We start from the raw sequence: 20,328 nt of genomic DNA, 5'->3' as shown, positions 1-20,328 counted from the left end.
CTTCCATGAGCAGTCTAATATGAAAAATTTAATGTTCACACAGACATTTAAAGTCGAAGGGCAAGAGCATAATTACAGAGTGTAGAATTACAATTGAAAAAAAAATCATTTAGGCATGAGCCACATGACAGCTGTGCTGTGGGGTTTATTCAAGAGCCTGAGAGCAGAGAGGAAGAAACTATCTTTAAGCCTGTTGATATGTGGCTGTCTGATGGGAGGAGTGAGAAGATGATGTGTAGGATGGGTCCTTCAGTAGGTTGGCTGACTTTACACCACATTTCTCTTCCTGCTCTCATGGTTCCCACTGTTCCCCCACCAAAGGAACATCTTTCATGGTTTTAGAATCCAATATTGCTTCCCCATCTCATGACATTCAATGAGACTTTGAAGGAAGACACATTTTTGTGCTCCACTACCATATTGTTTTGCAAAAGGTTCAAAGATAGTAAGAGATCAAGAAGACGTGAGAACAATATTGCTGTTTAAAGTCATTGTATAACCACAACAGTATTTACACATAAAAGTACAGTTGTTTAAAAAAAAGGAAAGGGTACTGAGCTAATGGGTCAAGAATCCTCTATCAGGACCAGTTGAATGAATTGATTTTAGGATGGAGTTTAAAAGGTGGAACAAGTTGGGAAGCTTAAAGAAGAAATTATTTTTAAAAAATGTTTAATTTATTGGTTTTTTAACCAAATAGAAAGGGAAGGGAGTAGGCACATGTAAACCCCCTCATACAGAGTTTGAACTCAGAGGAATTACCAAACTGTACTCCGGCGTTCAAGCCCTCAAGAAGAATAGGCTTCAAGGATTGCGCATTCATTGGTAAAGGTTAATTGGAGACGTGTTCTTTTTGTTTGGCTATGGTCTGCTTACCTGCAGCCATGAATGTTATCTGATTAACCTTAATTCTCATCTTTCTTTCATTGCTTCCACGGCTCATTCAATGAATGGCAATATTAAACGTGAGCAACAAAATAGAGTTTAATTGTTTACTGAAGAAAAGCGATTCAGAGCAGCTTATGATTAAATTTTGTTCTGTTGATGTGACCTAGATAGATTTGTTTACTTGATGGAAAACAACATTTGTTGTGAAGGACCTTCATCTCTATGGGCCTTTCTTTCTCACATGATATTAACACTTACATTATAGTCTATCTAGTCTTGAGGAATGCCTCAAATTTGACTTTGAACTTCTTCAACAAAAGTCGTAGAGTGCCATTTGAAATAATTGATTCAGGTGTCTATTTCGATAGCACCTGTACCTTTAGGGTCTGAATCCTGAGAAAACAAAGAATTGTTCGGGGGAACTCAGCAGGTCAGACAACATCCATGCATAGAAATGTCAGTCATCATTTCTGGTCGACCCTTCCCCCTAGTCTTAATAAATGTCCAGCCATGAAATATGAAAGGGTGATGAAACACATTTGCCTAATGCAACATCCTGATCTGAGAGAGCGTGTGATACCTCCATTTGATACCAAGAAAGCTGTCCATCCGATGATCTTAAATGCATCATCAGAAAATACTTTTTATGCTCAAATCCATCGTGTGTTTTCCCACATATATTGAGAGTTCAGCTATCAGATATGGAGATTGATTTACTTCACAGAGGAGATAGTGCAGCTGTCCCACACCTCTGGCTAGTTGGGTTCAAGTCCTGACCGGAAATATTTGCTGTCCTTATCTCTCCATGGATGCTGCCTGACCTGCTGAGTTCCTCCACCTTCTCCATGTTTGCTCAAGATTCTTGTGCTTGTTAGGCTTAACCTTGACCTCCGTCCGGAGTTGTCTGTGGGAGTTTGCACGTGCAGCAGGTGACTGTGTGAGTTTTCCCTAGGTTCTCCAGTTGGTTCCCCCAACCCATACAGTTGTTTGGTAGGTCAATTGGCCACAGTGAATCGGCTACAGTAAGGGATAATAAAATCAAGAGTTTGTTCAGGAGCATGCGTGAAAGAATGGATTAGATGAAAGATCTGGGTTCCAGTTCAAAACATTAACCATTCTTGTTCTCCCACTGATTTGGCGAGACCAGCTGAGTTCCTCAGCAGATTGATTTTTGCTCCAGATTTCAGCATCTGCAGTCTCTTGTGTGTCCCTAGTCAATATTTTGGGTTCATCTGAGCTGGGAAAGGGAGAAAAATAAGTTTGTTCAGTGGGAGAGAAGGTGAGGAAGGGACAGATATAACAAATAGAATAACTCTGATATGCCAAGACTAAATGGCTTAATGCAGGCAGTTACTTGGGAAATGGAAGGGTGGATCAGTAAATTTGTGATTAACATGGTGATGTTATGAACAGTCTGGAGGGTTGCCGGAGGTTACAGAGGGACATCGATAGGATGCAGAGGTGAGCTGAGAAGAGGCAGATGGAATTTAACCCAGAAAAGCATGGTGGTTCATTTTGGTAGGTTAAATTTAAAAGGCATTCAAACTGCTGCATAGCTTGATAGTATTGTTAGGAAGGTATATGATATATTAGCCTTCATTAACCGTTAACTGTATGATTAGGTTCAGGAACTTGTGAGGTAATATTGCAGCTACTATATAAAACCTTTGTTGGAATATTCTGTTCACTTCTAGTCACCTCACTACAGAAAGGAGGAGGATTCTGTAGAGAAGATGTAGAGGAGATTTTCAAGAATGCTGCCAAGATTGGAGTGCATGCCTTATGAGGATAGGTTGTGTGTTCTTGGCCTTCTCTCCATGGAACGATGGAGAATGAGGGTTGACCTAATAGAAGTGTACAAGATGTTAAGAGGCTTTGATCATGTGGGTGGCCAGAGACTTTTTTTTACCCAAGGCTATAAGAGCTGATGTGAGGGGCACAATTTTAAGGTGATTGGGAGTAAGTACAGGGGAGATGTATGCGGTAGGTTTTCCACACTGAGAATGGTGGGTGCATGGAATGCACTGCTGGCAACATTGGTGAAGGCAGGTACAATGAGATCTTTTAAGAGACTTAGATAGGTACATGGAACTGAGAAAAATGGTGGTTGTGCAGTAGGGACATCCTAGGCAGTATTCGAGAAGGTTAATAGATTGGCACAAGGCTGCAGACCGAAGGGCTTGTATTGTGCTGTAGATTTCTATGTTCTATTGGTGGGCAATGAAAGTCAAATTGCCAATTTAAAAAAAAATCTATTTTTCTCTATCACAAAAGGACATAATAACCATAAAGGAATGTCCTACATACCTGACCTAGTTATGTGGGGTTCCTCTCGCTGTCTTCTGTGTGTGCAAAGTACAGAAGCAGGGACGATGGTATTAGCTTCCACATTCCCAGGCTCAAAAGGAGAATTGTGGCCTTGGATTCCCATTCTTCACTGCTACACATCATCACATTAAGGAGTACTTGTACACAAGATCCCCAGTAAAGGATTCTCTACCTCAGAAACCAGTTGAAGCAAAATCATTAAATAGATTTAAGAAGGTTAAATGGTGTTCTTGAGGCTGAAAAGATATGGAGGATAAAGTTTGAGGATTCCCTTCCCCACCCCCTCCCTTCCTCAACCACCAAACCCTGAGGTGAACCCAAGCTTCTCGTTCTGAACTTCATATACAATCGAGAAGCTGTCAGGGCCGGATTCCCTTTTGGAAACCTTCCTGCTCATCGGCACCCTCACAAATCCCAGTTCCCATGAGCCAGTCTCCAGCAGCTCACAGCGTGGTGCGAGTCCTTCAGCCACTGGTATCCAGCAGCCTGTGGCCCGTGTAAGTCCTTTAACCGCTGACCCCTCGCCAGTCTGCTGCTCCATGAGCAGATTGCTGTGTAGGCATATCTATTCCCTTCCAGCACAGGAGCACCATTGGCTTTGCCAAACATGCCGCGTTGAGCTTCCCATCTTCCATTTTCCCAATGAATTCTGGTAAAGCCATAGCCTTTGCCCCAACACTCCAGTGAATTGGCTACCTTGTTTCATTGAAACAAATTGCTGAGTCTGTTTATGAAATGATTTCTTACGATGATTCTGAATATTCCGTGACTCAGGAAGGAAAAGATCACTTTCTCCACCATAACCTAACACTGTAACCACTCGAGAACTGTCAGCATTTCTGGCTCTCTGGATGCTCTATCCCCTGCAACTTCTATCCCCACCTCACAGTGGCCTTCTACCAAGGACAATTTCATCCCAGTCTGCCACTGACAATGTCCTGCAGTGTTTGGTTTACTTGCTGAACCAAAGTGAAGTAAACATGTGCACAGCTCTTGTTGACAGACCCTTGAATAGTTACCACTGGAGCAAATACTCCTACAATTATTTCAATATTGCAGGAGGGATATTCAGCAATAATCTTCCTTTTGCACCATAATCATGTATGGAAGGATCAAGTTTTCCTATGCTAACATGCATTTCCACTACAATCCTCATAATTCAGTCTTCTGCCAATTTCTAATGTTTCCTCTTCATTAAAAATCTTACACTGATTTGTTCATCTACCTGATGGCCCAAACTCCACTTTCCATCGGCATCACTACTGGGATACTGGTCCTTAAGCCACAATGAACATTCAAACACAGTGCAGGCTCTTCAACCCTCGATATTGGGCCAACCTATATATTCCTAGCAAAAAAAAAGTACTAAACACTTCCTACCTCATAGCCTTCTATTTTTCTTACATCAATGTGCCTGTCTCTTAAATGCCCCTAATATTTCAGACTCCACCATCACCTCTGGTAAGGCATTCCAGGCATCCACAACTTTTTGTGTAAAAAAACACATCCCTGATGTCTCCCCCAAACTTCCTCCTTTCACTTTTTAGAGATGTCCTCTGATTTTTTTGCTATTCCTGCCCTGGGAAATAGGTGCTGGCTGTCCACCCTATTTATGCCACTCACAATCCTGCAGACCTCTATTGAGTCTCCTCTCATTCTTCTATGCTCCAAAGAGGAATGTCACAGCTCTGCTAACCTTGCCTCATAAGTCTTATTTTCCAATCCAATCCCAGTAAATCTCCTCGGCACCCTCTCCAAGGTTTCCACATCCTTCTTATAATTATCCGACCAGAGCAGAATATGATATTCTAAATGTGGTCTCACCAGAGATTTGTAGAGTTGCAACGTGACCTCTTGACTCTTAAACTCAATCTCCCTATTGTTCATATGAAGAAAAGAATCCTCCCAGCAGATTGTTTCTTGCTCCAGGTTCCACCTTCTTCATGTGTCTCACCTTGAATTATCTTCACCTTGCTGTCTTCCCTTGACATCCTTTCTCTTGCATGGATATCCCATTCTGTGGCTGTTTGTCTTTTGTCTGTGAGCTCAACACTTTCTGCCACCCCTCTCAAGCCTACTTGATGGGTGATATTTTAAGATGGGGCCAATGCACCTGCAGCTTGAGTTATTCTAGTATCTCATCAGCCAACCCTTGGAAACACACGGTCCTTCAACACAATCACGTAATCCAATTGGCACATGCTGGATACTGCACACTCTCTAGGTCCATCTTTCCACCACTGGCAACCAAACAGGGCATCTAGTCTAGTCCACAGGGAGACCCACCTGCATTGGTGCTAAATGCCAATTGATTCTGCCTTAGCAGAAAGCTGCACATCTTGCACTATAACTGGCTGGCATGCCGTTGTGCCCACTTGTCATGATGACTTCAGTTGATAATGATTTCTTAAAAGTATTGTTGATAACTCCTTCATCAAGTCAATTTCACATAACAACTCTCCCTCCATTCATTCTCTGATTCAGGTACACGAATAGCGGCTCCTAGGGCTGTGGGGAAGAAACTCTCTTTAAACCTGTTGGTGCATGGTTTCAGACTCTTCAGCATTCTCCCTAACAGGAAGAGGGAGTCAAAAGTAAATCTGGGTGTGATGAGTCTTTCTATACATTGGGTGTCTTTCCTAGGCAGCATGAGATATAGTTGGACTCCTGAAGGAAAGTTTGCATTTACTACCTTTTGTAGCTTCTTACAACCTAGAGCAGATCAACTCCGTCCCATATAACATAGAACACTACAGTGTAACCAGTGGAATCACAGTGGATATGACAAAATAACCACACAAGGCATTTCTAAGGTGAATCTAATAGATTTACTCTTCGTCACCCATGCAACCTTTTAAAAGCCCAAATCATGTGCTTGACAGGCGCCGACATCATTAATCACTAATGTCACGTGGCCGGCTCGATTCCTCCTGGGAGTTGTAGTGGCGCTACAACAGCACAATACAGGCCCTTTGGCCCTCGATGCTGTGCCGACCCATATATTTCTTTAAATATATAATATATATACTAAACCCTCCCTACCCTATAACCCTCTAATTTTTTTATTTCATTCATGTGCCCCTCTAAGAGTCTCTTAAATGCCCCCAATGTTTTAGCCTCCACTATCATCCCCGACAAAGCATTCCAGGCACCCACAACTCTCTGTGTAGAAAAATTTACTCCTGATGTCTCCCCTAAACTTTCCTCCCTTCACTTTTACTCGTGTCCTCTGGTGTTTGCTAATCCTGCCCTGGGAAGCAGGGGGTGGCTGTCAACACTATCTTGTAGACCTCTATCGAGTCTCCTCTCCTCCTTCTATGCTCCAAAGAGAAAAGTCCCAGCTCTGCTGATGTTCCCATCCCATGCTATGATGTCTCCAGCAGATTTGCTTTCATTGGTGCATGTGCAGAAACTGTTGAGAGACAGGAGAAATGTCGAACTTCCTTAGTCTTCTAAGAAAACTGATATGATGTTATCTGCTGTATTCTAATTAGTGAGGTTAGTCCACAACATGGAGCTTTGTGCTGAACCTTTATTTTTGGCTGACAAACCCAAATGACAGTGTATTTGGTCATAAGTGGCACAGAATATACTTCAACTGGTTAATAAGATCATGATGACCTTCTGCTTCATCTTCACTTTCTCACTCTATTCTCATTCACTGGGCTATTGAAAGCTTCCAATAACACAATATCCTGATTTCTATTGGATAGAGAAATTTAATAATTTGCAATCTGTTGAGTGAAGCCATTTATCGTCTCCATATGAAATGGGCAGCTCCTTCTAATGACCTATTGTTTATGACCTGCATTCCATCATGTCTACATTTATCCTGTCAAACCTGTTGAAAAGCCTTTTGCCCATTAATTTAATTGCATTTTTTTAAAGAGTACCTGATTAAAAACTAATTCTTTTCCTGAGTGAATTGATGTTGATTCGACTTCATTGAGTCCATATATTACCACCCGTTTTCTTGGTTCAGTTGCTAATACATTAAAGGATCCTTCCTACCTGTGTCTTCTCTCTCCTTTCGTTGTGCAAAAGATAAACAAGATAGAAAACACAAAAACTCCAGATTCAAGGACATATCCTTTCCTGCTGTTATCAGACTCTTGAATGGACCTCTCATTGATGGAAGAGGCCCCTGCACTACTCCTTCTCTAGATCCTACATTTTGTCCTCATAACATTACACCCTTGCAGAAACACTACATCCTGCACTTTTGTGGTACCTTTAAGAATGGGCTGATTTGTTTGGAAAACTGTTCACTATATATTGGTACATATGACAATAAACAATTCAATCCAATTATTCCCAGATTATTTTGCATCACTCTGGAAATTTGGCCAGATGCTTTGAGGCAAAGATTATCCTTGAACCTTAGTTATTTCCTTATCAGAGTTCATGGAGTGATGCCATTCACTTTGGAAAGTTTACTCTGGAATACTGTAGGGAACACGGAGCAACATGCCTGGGAACAACTATCATTCACCCTCCTGAATATCTCTCATTATTTCCACATTCAGTGAAAATAGGATGAAGCCAATAAGCCTCCAATGGCCAGCACTGGCAAACCAGGATCACAAGCAGCAATTCCAACTCATTAGAAATGGAAGAGGGTAGCTTGACAGTAGATTGACCTGGGACAGTGAAAGGAAATACAACCTGTAATATTGGTGCAGTGACTATGTGCTGGTGATTGCACAAAGGGAGTTGAGGTGACCAGGGCAAGGGTGATGATACACCCGCATGATTGCCAGCATGAATGCAAAAGGTGGAGGCATTGCAATAAATGAAATGGGAACCTCAATATGACCCAATTCTATAATTGGCATTGGTGAGGTATTGAATTAAGTCAATAGTCCTCAAGCACAAGGGTTAGAAACTGTCACTTTGGACAACCATGAGATGGAAACACAATGTTAAATTGCAATCCCATTGCCACATAAGCTCATAGATCTCACCTTATTAGCTTCTTAAAGGCTGTGTAGCCAAACGGTTAGATTGCCAGCAGAGAGGTTGATTGGCCACGTGAGTTGCAAGTTTGTGGATTTGCATCATTGACCATTCAGGTGCCTGCCAGCAAGGGGTGAGCATTTATCTACTTAACTCTAGGCAATAGACGAAGCACGTACTGTATTACCAGAGCAGAAAATGTCATTCATTACATGATGAAAGTTGAGAGACAAACTTGCAAAGCAAAACCCCAGAATTAGACCAGGGTAAGATGTTCTTGAATGAAAGACAGCCCACTTTGAGCAGCCTGACTCCAAAGCATGCAATTTATCTTTTTTTTTAGCAATACTATTAATTGCAATTCTCAATAGCTACCAGCTTGGTGAAGGGGCTATGGACTATATGTGAGAAGAATCCACAGATGAGATGAAAGGCAAGAAGTTCAGCATTAAGTGCTACAGAGGGATGTGCGTGGATGACTACAATGGAGGATGTGAGACTTGTGTATCTAGGGATGAAATCAGGCTTAATTATCAGTCAATGGAGAAGCTAGATTAACTGCAGACCCAGTCTCCTCCATTTCTATCTCCTTACTATCAAAGAACATATTTGGTTACATTTATAATTGTTATAATATACAGTGTACCAATATACAGTGAATTCATATTCACTGATACCTCCTTGGCATTTCCAAGAACAAGACCAGCAATGGAAACTGCACTAAATGTGCATTGTCGCATCATATTTAGAGGCAGACACATTCATGCTGCTGTGCCAGGAACTTCGTTGAGGGTTTGGCCTGTGCTGGCCTCCCAACAGCAGTACAAAGGTTAAGGATGGCCTCATCACCACATAGTTCAGTATTCCCTATTATTTCCTCTGTTAGCAGGTTGGATCTCAGCTACATTTCGTTCCCTTGTGACAGGTTGGGATGCAGAAGTGTGTGTAGCTACATTATCATTCCCCCGGTCATAAACTGGGTCCAGTTCTATATTGTCTCCCCTAAGGATGGAACAACTATATTTTATCCTCTATAAACTATATTTTATCCTCTCCATTAAGTGATTAAATGGTATAGGACAGGCACATGATACTTCCTCATCAGCTGATGAAAGGAAGGGGTGCCATATTTTATTCCTCATTTGAAGGTTGGTAAATGTGGCCTTATCAAAAGTGATGAGCTTTTAATTTCTCTGCTCTTTCATTTTGCCTTCCAGATTTCTTATCGTTTTGGTTTGTCTCATCTTCAGTGTCATGTCAACAATAGAACAGTACCATTACTTTGCCAACAGAGCTCTCGTTTGGATGGTACGTAAACAACTATTCTTCCCTTGATTACTCTGGTTCTTTTGCATGCACTCTGCTTGATTGTTAAACATTTAGTGTTCTTCTTGTGAGGAAGACAGTCTGTGAGCAGAAAAATGTTTGTGTAAAATCTTGTCAATGTATCAAATTGTTGAAATGGAACCAACAAACTGCTTCTCTATTTGAAGGACAGATTCGTTTTGTGTCTCTTCCCACAAACAATTGATCTTAACAAGTTTAATTGTGTTGGAGTAATCAATCTTTTTTTTCCCTTTGCTCAGTTGTCCACAAGCTAATGGTGGTTAACTGATTTATTGTGTCTGGTGCCTAATTAAATGCTGGAGTCGCTGTTCTGAATCCAGGTCAATACTGAGGGCTCAGTATTAGTTAGAATACTTGGTACACTGATAATTGGTGTTTCTCTCACATCTGTCATTTTGCTGACATTGTAAATGCTAGGTCAAGTAGATTAGGATTCACATTTGATAAACGTTCAAATAAATATATTTTAATTCTTAACAAGTATATTAAAAAGTAAAACCCTCTGATAAAGTTAGCTACCTGAAATATCATATTAAAAGAAACAACTTGTAATGTTGCTCAGAAAAATAAGAAGTCTGAAAGTTTCACGCAACATCAAAAGATGGTGAAAAATCATGATGGAAATTATAGATCAACACAAACTTTTAAACCTTGTAAGAGCTCCTACACATGTATAAAAAGAAAGATATAAAAAGATAGTGGGTCATAAAGGCATATTAAGGCATAATTATAATGGAGAATAAAGCAATACCTAGGGCATGAAACAAATATATTTTGAATCCATTGCAGAGGACATAATAAATAAAATGCTGGAAAGCAAATGGTGTATTTTCAGTGAGGAACTGAAATCAATTCGTGCTATCAAAGAAAATTCTCTTCTCCGTATATATGCATCCCCTCGGCCACGTCATCCCAAAACACGGTATCTCCTTCCACTGCTATGCTGATGACACCCAAATATCTCCCCCTGAAGCCCAAGGACTGAGCAATGATGACCAGCCTTATCATCTGTCTGGAGGACTTAAAGTGCTGGATGCCTCAAAACTTCCTGCAGCTAAACGAAGGCAAATCTGAGGTCATCCTCTTTCCCCCACCCGCCCCAACTCCACTAAAATGATCACCAATACCTTTGGTAACTTAGCCACTCTCATTAAACCACATGTCAAATCCCTTGGTATGATATTTGATTCCACCTTCAAGTTTGGAATGCAGCAGTAAAAGCTCGGTTTCTCTAGCTCTGCACTATTGCCAAAATCAAATCATTCCTGTCACTGACAGACCTCGAGAAAGTTATCCATGCCCTCATTCGATCCTGTTTAGACTACTTTAACTCACTTTATACAGGAATTAGTTAGTCATCATGATCCCATCTGCAACTGGTTCAGAATGCAGCAGCAAGGCTCCTAACAGGAGCCAAGAGAAGGGACCATATCACCCTGATTCTCACCTCCCTTCACTGGTTGCTAGTACGGCTCAGGATAGATTTTAAAGATCTCCAATTTGTTCACAAAGCCCTTGATGGACTAGCCCCCTCCTACATAATCAATATCCTAATGCCCTACTCCACTTCAAGACCCCTCAGATCGGTCAATTTAGAGCGCTTGGTTGTTCCGTGCTCAAATCGCAAATTCAGGTGAGATGGCGCCTTTGCTATTGCAGCCCCCAAACTGTGGAACAATATTCCTCCCTCCATCAAATCAGCCCCTTCTTTTAACTCTTTTAAATCCAGGCTGAAGTTGAACTTTTACTTGCAAGCGTTTTGAGGTGATTGTTGATTGTTAGCATGTGGTATGTACAATTCTGAAGCTCGGGTACTCGTTTTATACTGCACTTTAAATAGCTGCTTAAATTAAGATGCAATTTATGATCTGTACAGACTTTGGTCAATGTGAGTTGTTTTAAATGTGCTATATAAATAAACTAAACTAAAACTAAAATGTATTGAAAAATTAAAGAGACTAAAATCTCACTAAACCTCTAGACCTGATACCTCAATTTGTAAGGAAATGCAATGGCACAGGGGATAAATGCCCAGAGATTTGGAAGAGTGCCAGAGATAAGAGCTTGTCAACTGTGGTCATGTGGTTGAATTCATTACCAAGTACATGTTTACAAAGCATTTAAACCATAAACTGATTAGGTAGGAGTCAACATCACTTTATTAAAGGGTTACAGAGAAACACAAAAGCTGCAGATGCTATAATCCAGTCATTGTTTCTGGTTGGGAGCCTTTATCAAGATTAAAGTAAAAAAAGGGGTGATATGTATATGAAGCGGGAAAGGTAATGGAGAGAGGCCAAAATGGACGGGGTATTGGACCAATTAAAGCATAATCTAGATGACAAATTTAATGGCTCTTTTAGGAGATAATGAGGAGATAAGGGAAAGGAAGACTGGATGTGGCACATTGGGATTTTTGAAAAGCCATTTGATAAATTTGAAAATAAGGGCTTACTGGTTGGGGGTAATAACTTGTATCAGTTGGGTGCTGGATTCCGGTACCGAGCCCATAGCTCAAGACGATGTTAGTAACAAAAACTCGTTTTTCAAAGTTTCCCATTGATCCAAAGCCAGCTGATAAAAGTAGACAGTAGGAGGATGTGAAGAATCTGTTGAGAGTACAACCAGGTTCAGTGAGTGGGTAACAAAGTTGTCAGAGAGAGAATAAGAAAGGTAAATGTGAGATAATCACTTCTATGGGAAGCAAAGAACAATTGTCAATGGGGGTTGGGCCTCACACTTGGAGTATTGAGCAGGTTTGAGTCACCATGATATAGGAAAGATAGTTAAGCAAGAGATGGTACAGAAAAGATTCATAAGCATAGTGTCTGGATTGGAATGCTTAGTAGTAAGGAGAGGCTGGTTAGGAGGTAAACAAGATGCTGGGGTCGAACACCCTGCCTAAAGGTGCTGGAGAAACTCCTCAAATTATGCAGCACCCATAGAAAATAAAAGGCAGTTGACTATTCCAGTCTGAGCCTTTCTTCAGGAATGCCAAAATAAATCAGGCAGACTTCTGGAATAAGGGGGGGGGGGGGTGGGTGGTGGAGAGAAGGAGAAGGTGTCTCTGTTCCTCCAGCTGCCCACTCCCTTCTCTAATCAGAGAGCTATCTTTGTTTGCCCTCTTCAGCTACCCTTCCACATGTATCCATCTATTACCTCTCACCTGTTGGCCGGTGTTCCTCAACCCACCCCCACCTTTTTATTTAGCTGTTTGCCTGATTTTTCAACACTCCTGATCAAGGGTTCAGGCCTGAAACATCGACTGCCTGTACTCTCTATGGATTCTCCAACACTTTTGTACACTGGTTAGGAGACGTCTGTTTGCCTTGTAATGAAGGAGGTGGAGCCGCCGTGATAGAAATATATAAAATTATGAGAGGCTTCAATAGGATGGCTTTGGGTGTGAAATGCGAGGGAGGTAGTTTAAAGGGGACCTGGGGGTAATTTTTTTTCCATGCAAAGGTTAATGAGTGCCTGGAATGAAATGTGAGCGGAGGTGTGGAGACAGGAACAGTTAACAATCAGTTAAGAGGCATGTTGACATGTACTGGAATGAGCAAGTCACAGAGGGATAGGAAATTAATCCAGCTAAGTGGAACAAGTATAGATAGACATGGTTGGATTATAGATAGAGATGGTTGAGCTGAAGAGCCTGCTTCTATCCGGTACAACGCTATGGCTCGCTAAATGTCATGTGCCTAGAGATCAGTGTACTGGTCTGTGAAATGCAGGAATAGATCTTGGAGAGGCACAATTTGGAAGCCAAATAGAATGTTGGTCTTTATTGTAATGAGGATGGATGACCCAATTAAGAGTATCAGTGCAATGATTCAAGACCCACAGCTGGGGTTCTATTTGCAGCTTTGTCTTGCAGTGCAGTGTGGATAAGTTTCAATGACTCTTGAGGTAAGGTGGTTGCCCAATGGAATAACATTGAGAAATAATGTCATTGCAAGGTAGTGATTGTCAGGGCAAATGCTGAGAGATGACTAGGAAGGGGCAATTAACCCATCCTTTCTTTAATATCACTGGTTTAGGTGCAATGAAATGCTGAGTCTGAGGGCCACAGTTTATATCTACTCAGTGCTCTCCTGTTTTAAGGATATGTAACCACTACCATTCCTTATTGAAATGACCCCTGATGAATTGAATTAGGGCGAGAGCAAATAGTTGGAACTGTAACTTTAATTCTGTGATTCGTGGATTTGGGGATAAAGGTAATCCTGCCTCAAAATGATTTTTAAAAATGGAAGCCTTACTTCAGTTTTATGGATGGGAAGTATCTTCCTTCTACCCCGATCAGTACTGCGAAGAACTTGTACATTTAACAGTGGATTTTTTTTCATCAGTCTCTTCTAACAGTGTTGTTTCGAGCAGATGAGCGGGAGTAGAGACAGACCTTGAACCATGTCTGGGTTCCTGATGCTCATGGTGCTTGACTGGGCTCCGAGGGATGGGCCAGCAGGAGGTTTCAGCCAGAGGTGATTATGCCACGTGTCCCCTCTGGAACCGCAGCAAGTCTTCAGAGCAGATGGTTGGTTACTCAAGCAGCTTGAAGCGGGGATTGTGTCATCAGGGCAGACAGGAGCTCACTCACAGGGGACACACAGGAGACTGCAAATGCTGGGACCTGGAGCAACAAACAGTTTGCTGGAGGATCTCAGCGGTTTCGAGCAACCATCAATGGAAGAAAGAGTAATGGCTGACATTTCACCTCTGAACTCTTTGTCAGTGGGAGGAAAAGAATTGTGAAGATTTTTAACTTGAAATGTTAACCATTTCTTTTTCACCCCAAACACCTGCTGAGTAACTCCAGTGGATTGATTGTTACTTACTCTGGGGTCAAGTTGGGGTAATGTGGCTGACTGATTCTGTGGCCTCCATCCACACTGCTGCATCTTCCAGCCTGAGTCGTCAAGTTACCTTTATTTATCATTTATGCCATGCTTGCACAGTAGACAAAATAGCATTTCACCAGGACAACGAAGCATATTTATATAAATATAAATTAGAATAGAAGTTAAACACATTAAAAATTAAAATATTAAGATGTATACATTAAAAGTTCATGGTTCACTATCCACATATGTTCTGGGAATTCAGGAGTCTGATGGCTTGGTGGGAAAAAGCTGCCCAATCGGGCCACAGTTTATATGTACTCAGTGCTCTCCTGTTTTAAGGATATGTAACCACTACCATTCCTTATTGAAAAGACCCCTGATGAGTTGAATTGGGGCGAGAGCAAATAGATGGAGCTGTAAGGGTTCGAACACTGCAGGACCTCCTACCAGATGACAGAAGGGGGAACAGTTTACGTGAGGGGTATGTGGAGTTCTTCACAATGTTTATTGCCTTTCATCTGCATCGAGTGTTGTAGATGTCCCTCATGGTAGGAAGAGAGCCCCCAATGATCTTTTCTGCTGACATCACTGTTCTCTGCAGGGTCTTGTGGTCCGGGGTGGTACAGCTTCCAAACCAGGTAGTGAAGTAGTTGCACAGGAAGCTCTCGATTCATCCTCCGTAGAACATAGTGAGGATGGAGGATGGGAGATGGACTTTCCTCAGCCTTCACAGGAAGTAAAGGGGCTGCTTGGCTTTCTTGGTTGTGGAGCTGGAGTTAAGGGATCAGGTGAGATTCTCCGCCAAGTGCACTCCAAGGAACTTGATACTCTTGATGACCTCAACGATCGAGCCGTCGTCAATGGTCAGCAGAGCAAGTTTCCCCCTGGGCCTTCTGAAGTCGACAACCATCTCTTTTGTTTTTATTAATGTTCAAATACTGTATGTTGGCTCTGCACCAGTCCGTTAGTGATTGCAGCTCATCTCTGTATGCAGACTTCTCATTCTTACTAATAAAGCCCACCATGTTCATGTCGTCAACAAACTCGATGATGTGGTTCGAGCTGCGTTTAGCTGCACAGTCAAGGGTCAGTAGAGTGTACAGCAGTGGACTAAGCACACAGCCCTGGGGGGCCCTGTGCTCAGTGTGATGGAGGTGCTTTTACCGATCCGGAGTGCTTGGGGTCTCCCCAACAGGAAGTCGAGAATCCAATTGCAGAGGGAATTGTTTAGACCCAGCAGGTTCAACTTCCTTATCAAATACTGTGGTATGATTGCACTGAAGTTGACAATAGCAATCCTTATTCTCCAGGTGGATAAGGGCTAGATGGAGGGCGGTGGTAATGGCATAATCCGTAGAGCGGTTGGGATCTTTGTGCATGCTGCAGGAATGGGTTCTGACCCAATCCAGCCCAGCCAATCCTCGATCCCAGACCCTGCAGCATCAGAGCCAGAAAACCAGGTTCAATCCTGACCCTGGAAAATGTCTGTGTGGAGTTTGCATTGTTGTGTGGTCTAATTTCCTCCCATCCTTCAAAGATTAGCAGGTAGGCAGGTTAATTGGCCATTATAAATTGCCCTCTGGTGTAGAGTGCAAGTTGGTGAGAATGTGAGAAGAAATAAAGTGTGATTAATGTAGGACTGATATCAATGGATGGTTGGTGGTTAGTATGGATTTAATGGGGTGCAGGGTTTTGTTCATGGCTGGATCTTTCTGTAATCTAAAATAATTGAACATTACACATCATTAGAGAGCGCCCATGATCCTTGGTGTGTTATCATGAGGAAAAAAATCCCTACAGTGCTGAATCTGTGGAATTCTCTTCCAGAGAAGGCTGTGAAGTTCAACTCATTGAATATATTTAAGGAGGAGGCAGAGAGGTTTCTAGGCACAGAAGAGGCATCATAGGGTTTGATGAGAGAGCAGAAATTGAGATGGAGTATCAGCTATTATGGTATTGAATAGACACAAAGGGCTAAACGGCCCCTTTCTGCTTCCATTTTGTACGTACGTGTTCCACTGTCTTGGTCCCACAGCCTATCTCCGACCGTAACCCTGGCCCTCTCATGTCACTAGCACTGGAGCGAAAGGAAAAGAGAATGTAGAAGAAGAGCACATCTCCTAGAAGTCCTGGATCCCTGTCTGGAATGGATATTGGAACTTGGGACAGTTTTACAATTGAAGGTTGGACGATTGTCCCAGGTACCAATTCTAGATCACTGGCCACCGGGTTACCATTCCTGTAGGCCTAAGTTTGCCAAAAAAAATCCAAATAAAGCCACAGAGGCGGGAAATCCTGAAATCAAAAAGCAACGCTGGAAACACTCAGAGGTCAGGCAGCATCTGTGGAGACACATGATGATTTAGTGTATCAGCTCCATGACCTTTTCTCTTAAATTGGAACATTAGCTCTGTTTCTGCCTCTATGGATGCTGCCTTGCTTTCTGAGTGTTATCAGCATTTGCTTTATAAAAATTTCAGACAGGCCTACTTTACCCACTTAGGATTGCCCGAATGGTGTAGTGGTTAGCATAATGCCTTTACAGTAGCAGCGATCGGGACCGGGATTTGAATCCTGTGCTGTCTGTAAAGAGTTTGTACGTTCTCCCTATGTTTTTGTGGGTTTTCCCAGGGGCTCCGGTTTTCTTCCACTGTTCAAAATGTACTGGGGATGTAGGTTAATTGAGTATAATTGGGCGGCACAGACTCATGGGCCAAAATGTCTAAATTTAAATTTACACAAAAGACATTCCATGGAAAGGTTGAGGTATATTTTCGGAATTCCAACAGCTGGTTCAACGAAAGGAATTGACTTGGCACTTTTAGCGTGGGTCACAAGCCTCTCCTCTTCACCCTCAGCCTTCCCAGGAGCTGGACACCAGCAATACTAGTTGAGCAAATGTGATCTGGATCATGTAGCTTGGAGTGGTTTGATAGACAAATCTGAATGCCTTAGTCATCACGCTGATTTGCCATGCTGCGCAATTCTCATAATTTTATCTCAAGCCTGTCCCTGTTAATCCTCTTTTAGCTCGAAGGCTTCCAGAACATGTGATAAATAGATCAGGCACTGAGGTATTGGAGTTAAAAACAGTCCTGGAGAAGCTCAGGTGGTCAAACAAAGATATCTTTATCTGTCCCAAGTTCCGATGTCCATTTCAGACAGGGGTCCAGGAGTTTGAGGAGATGTGCTCTTCTACATTCTCTTTTCCTTTCGCTCTGGTGCTGGAGACAGGGTGTGGGACTGTGGCAGTGGAACACGTACGTACAAAATGGAAGCAGAAAGGGCCATTCATCTCTTTGTGTCTCCTCCACCATTCAATACCATAATGGCATGCTCCATCTTATCAAATCCTTTGATGCCTCTTCTGTGTCCAGAAACCTCTCTGTCTCCTCCTTAAATATATTTAATTGGGGTATTAGAAGCTGTCCAGTGTCCCAAATCACAATCACATTTACTTTGGCTGCTACAGAAATAATGTGTGCTTGGAGGTGCACTTCATAGGTTCTGATCTGGGATTTACCGAGAGCTTAATGTGGTGTGATCCTCATCATAAAGGAAGGGCGCAGAGTTGCCACGACAACCAGCAGGAGGCCCTTGCCTGGTCCTTGCGGGGGGGAAGATTTCCCAATCTAAGCTGACACTTCTACCATCCTTTTGTAGTCTCTGTCTTTCAGGTTTTCCACAGTGCATTCTTCCTTTAATTAAATCCTGGTTTAATTTGAACACCATCAGGTTGCAAAAGTGCACACTCACATCCCTCACAATGCCAACTTGTAGCTGATCGAATGAGACATTGTTTATTTTACAGCACTTGAGCCTGGAGGTCCAATTGCACAATGAAGTTTCCTTTTCATCTTCATACAATTGAAAATGGATTTTTTTTTCTTGGAGTGAAACCTACTTGTATTGAGTTCTGTGTTATTTCCTGTCATGATGGAAATTTGACCGGTTTCTCCAGTGAGATCGCCACCCTTGTTTGCTGACACAAAGGGCGGGTGGGGGGGTGGTGGCGGGGTTTGGGGATGTTGCCGTTCCCTGTCATTTTTGTAACATCAAGGGGGTTCTCAGAGGCTCTGTTGGTATGGGGTGCTCCTGGTGAAGTCCATGGGCATGTGAGATAGAATGGAAATGACAAGCCATCTGCTGGAGGACCTCAGTGGGAGATAAAGAATCGTGAATGCTTTCATCAGGACCCTTTGTTGCTTCAGGTTCCAGCATCTACAGCCTCTTGTGTGCATGTGTTGAAGTGCGACTGATAGAATTTCTCTGAGAGCCAGCATAGGCTGGAGAGTCCAAATGGTATCCTCCTAGGTTGTAAGACAGCATCAAGTAAGCTCGTTAGTATTGCAGGCATCAGGAACTCCCAGGCATTGCACAGGGTCACACCAGGTATCGCAGGTTTGATCCTGACCTCCACTGCTGCTGATGCGAAGTTTGCGCTTTCATCCCGTGATTGCATGGGCTCCCTCTGCCGGCTCTAGTTTCCTCCACGAGCCCAAAGAAGCAAGCATAATTTGCTGCTGCTATATGACCTGTGTGAACATAGCTAGGTGGAGAGTCAGGCTGAGGTAGTTGATGGGAATAGAAGAGGAAAATGGGATTAATGTGATGGTCAACACAAACAACCGTGAAGTTCAACGCTCAGTGATGTCTGCCTCTTACATTAACCAAGACATTTGCTCTGAACAACTTTAGCTTCTTACTTGGTTATATTCTATGTCATTGTTCTGCAATTCACTAGGAGTCCAAGAGATGGCAATATTTTCTATATTTTCCACAGCCTTCAGTTGACCAGAAGGCCTGTTAATCTGTTCTCAGTAAAGGGGAACAGATGGCGAGGATACCAGGAGAATTCATTGCCCATCAATCATTAACTCCGAAACCAGCAGCCAAACAGGGATTTCATTTGAGTGGAGCCTCAAGAGTTTTACAGCACAGAAACAGGCCCTTCAGCCCAACTTGTCCATGCTGACCAAGTTGTCTGTCCCAGCATGTCCAATTTTCCTGCATTCAGCCCAAACCACCTCAAACTTTCCTATCCATGCCATTGTCTGAATGTCTTTCAAATATTGCAATTGTACCTGCCCCACCACCCTCTACACGAAGAAGATCCCTTTTAACTCTGTCCCCTCTCTACTGTGTTGTTTTAGATTCTCTTTCCCTTGGGAAAAAAGTCCAATACTATTTACCTCGTTTTTGTCTCTCATGATTTTAGCCTATCAGGGACGAGTCGTGGGGGTCAGGTCTCTGGCACAGGGGCTGCCCCTGAGGTTCAGAAGGGAAGGAGGGATAAGAACAGGATACTTGTAGTTGGGGACTCATTAGTCAGAGGGACAGATAGAAGGTTTGTGGGACGAGATCGGGGATCCAGGTTGGTCTGTTGCCTCCCTGGTGCCAGGGTCAGGGATATCTCTGATCGAGTCCATAGCATTCTGCAAGGGGAAGGAGAACAGCCAGAAGTCGTGGTCCATGTGGGGACCAATGACTTAGTTAGAAGTGGGGATGAGGTCCTGAAACAGGATTATGTGGAATTAGGTAGGAAGTTAAAAAAACAGGACCTCCAAGGTAGTAATCTCTGGATTGCTGCCGGTGCCATGCGCTAGTGAGGGTAGAAATAGGAGGATGTGGAGGATGAATGCGTGGCTAAAGAGATGGTGCAGGGGGCAAGGGATAAGATTTCTGGATCATTGGGATCTCTTCTGCGGAAGGTCGGACCTGTACAAAAGGGACGGACTCCACTTGAACTGGAGGGGTACCAATGTGCTGGCAAGCAGATTTGCTAGAGCTGTGGGGGAAGGTTTTAACTAGTTTGGCAGGGGGGTGGGGAACAGAGTGTGAGAGCAGTGTCAAGTTAGCATGGCCACCTAGATAGGAATAATAACGATAACAAAGGTAGGATGGAGATTAGGGTAAAAGGTAGAAAAGAGAATATATGTGAGGGTCATTCTCTGAAATGCATATA

At 42.7% G+C, this 20,328-nt stretch overlaps 1 protein-coding gene across 4 annotated transcripts in view; it reads left to right on the top strand.

Annotated features, from left to right (window-relative positions):
• Nucleotides 1-20,328, top strand: part of LOC138742330 (potassium voltage-gated channel subfamily KQT member 1) — an 844,658-nt gene that overhangs the window by 114,941 nt on the left and 709,389 nt on the right. For all 4 annotated transcript variants that reach the window (XM_069896622.1, XM_069896604.1, XM_069896614.1 and 1 more), the window contains one exon: nt 9,390-9,480. In XM_069896622.1, coding sequence (XP_069752723.1) covers nt 9,390-9,480 — 91 coding nt within the window. The remainder of the gene's footprint in view (nt 1-9,389; nt 9,481-20,328) is intronic.

The sequence above is a fragment of the Narcine bancroftii genome, chromosome 1, assembly GCF_036971445.1.
Source record: "Narcine bancroftii isolate sNarBan1 chromosome 1, sNarBan1.hap1, whole genome shotgun sequence".
Lineage (NCBI taxonomy): Eukaryota > Metazoa > Chordata > Chondrichthyes > Torpediniformes > Narcinidae > Narcine > Narcine bancroftii.
The sequence above is the reverse complement of the archived record's forward strand: the minus strand, read 5'-3'. Positions and strand labels throughout refer to the sequence as shown.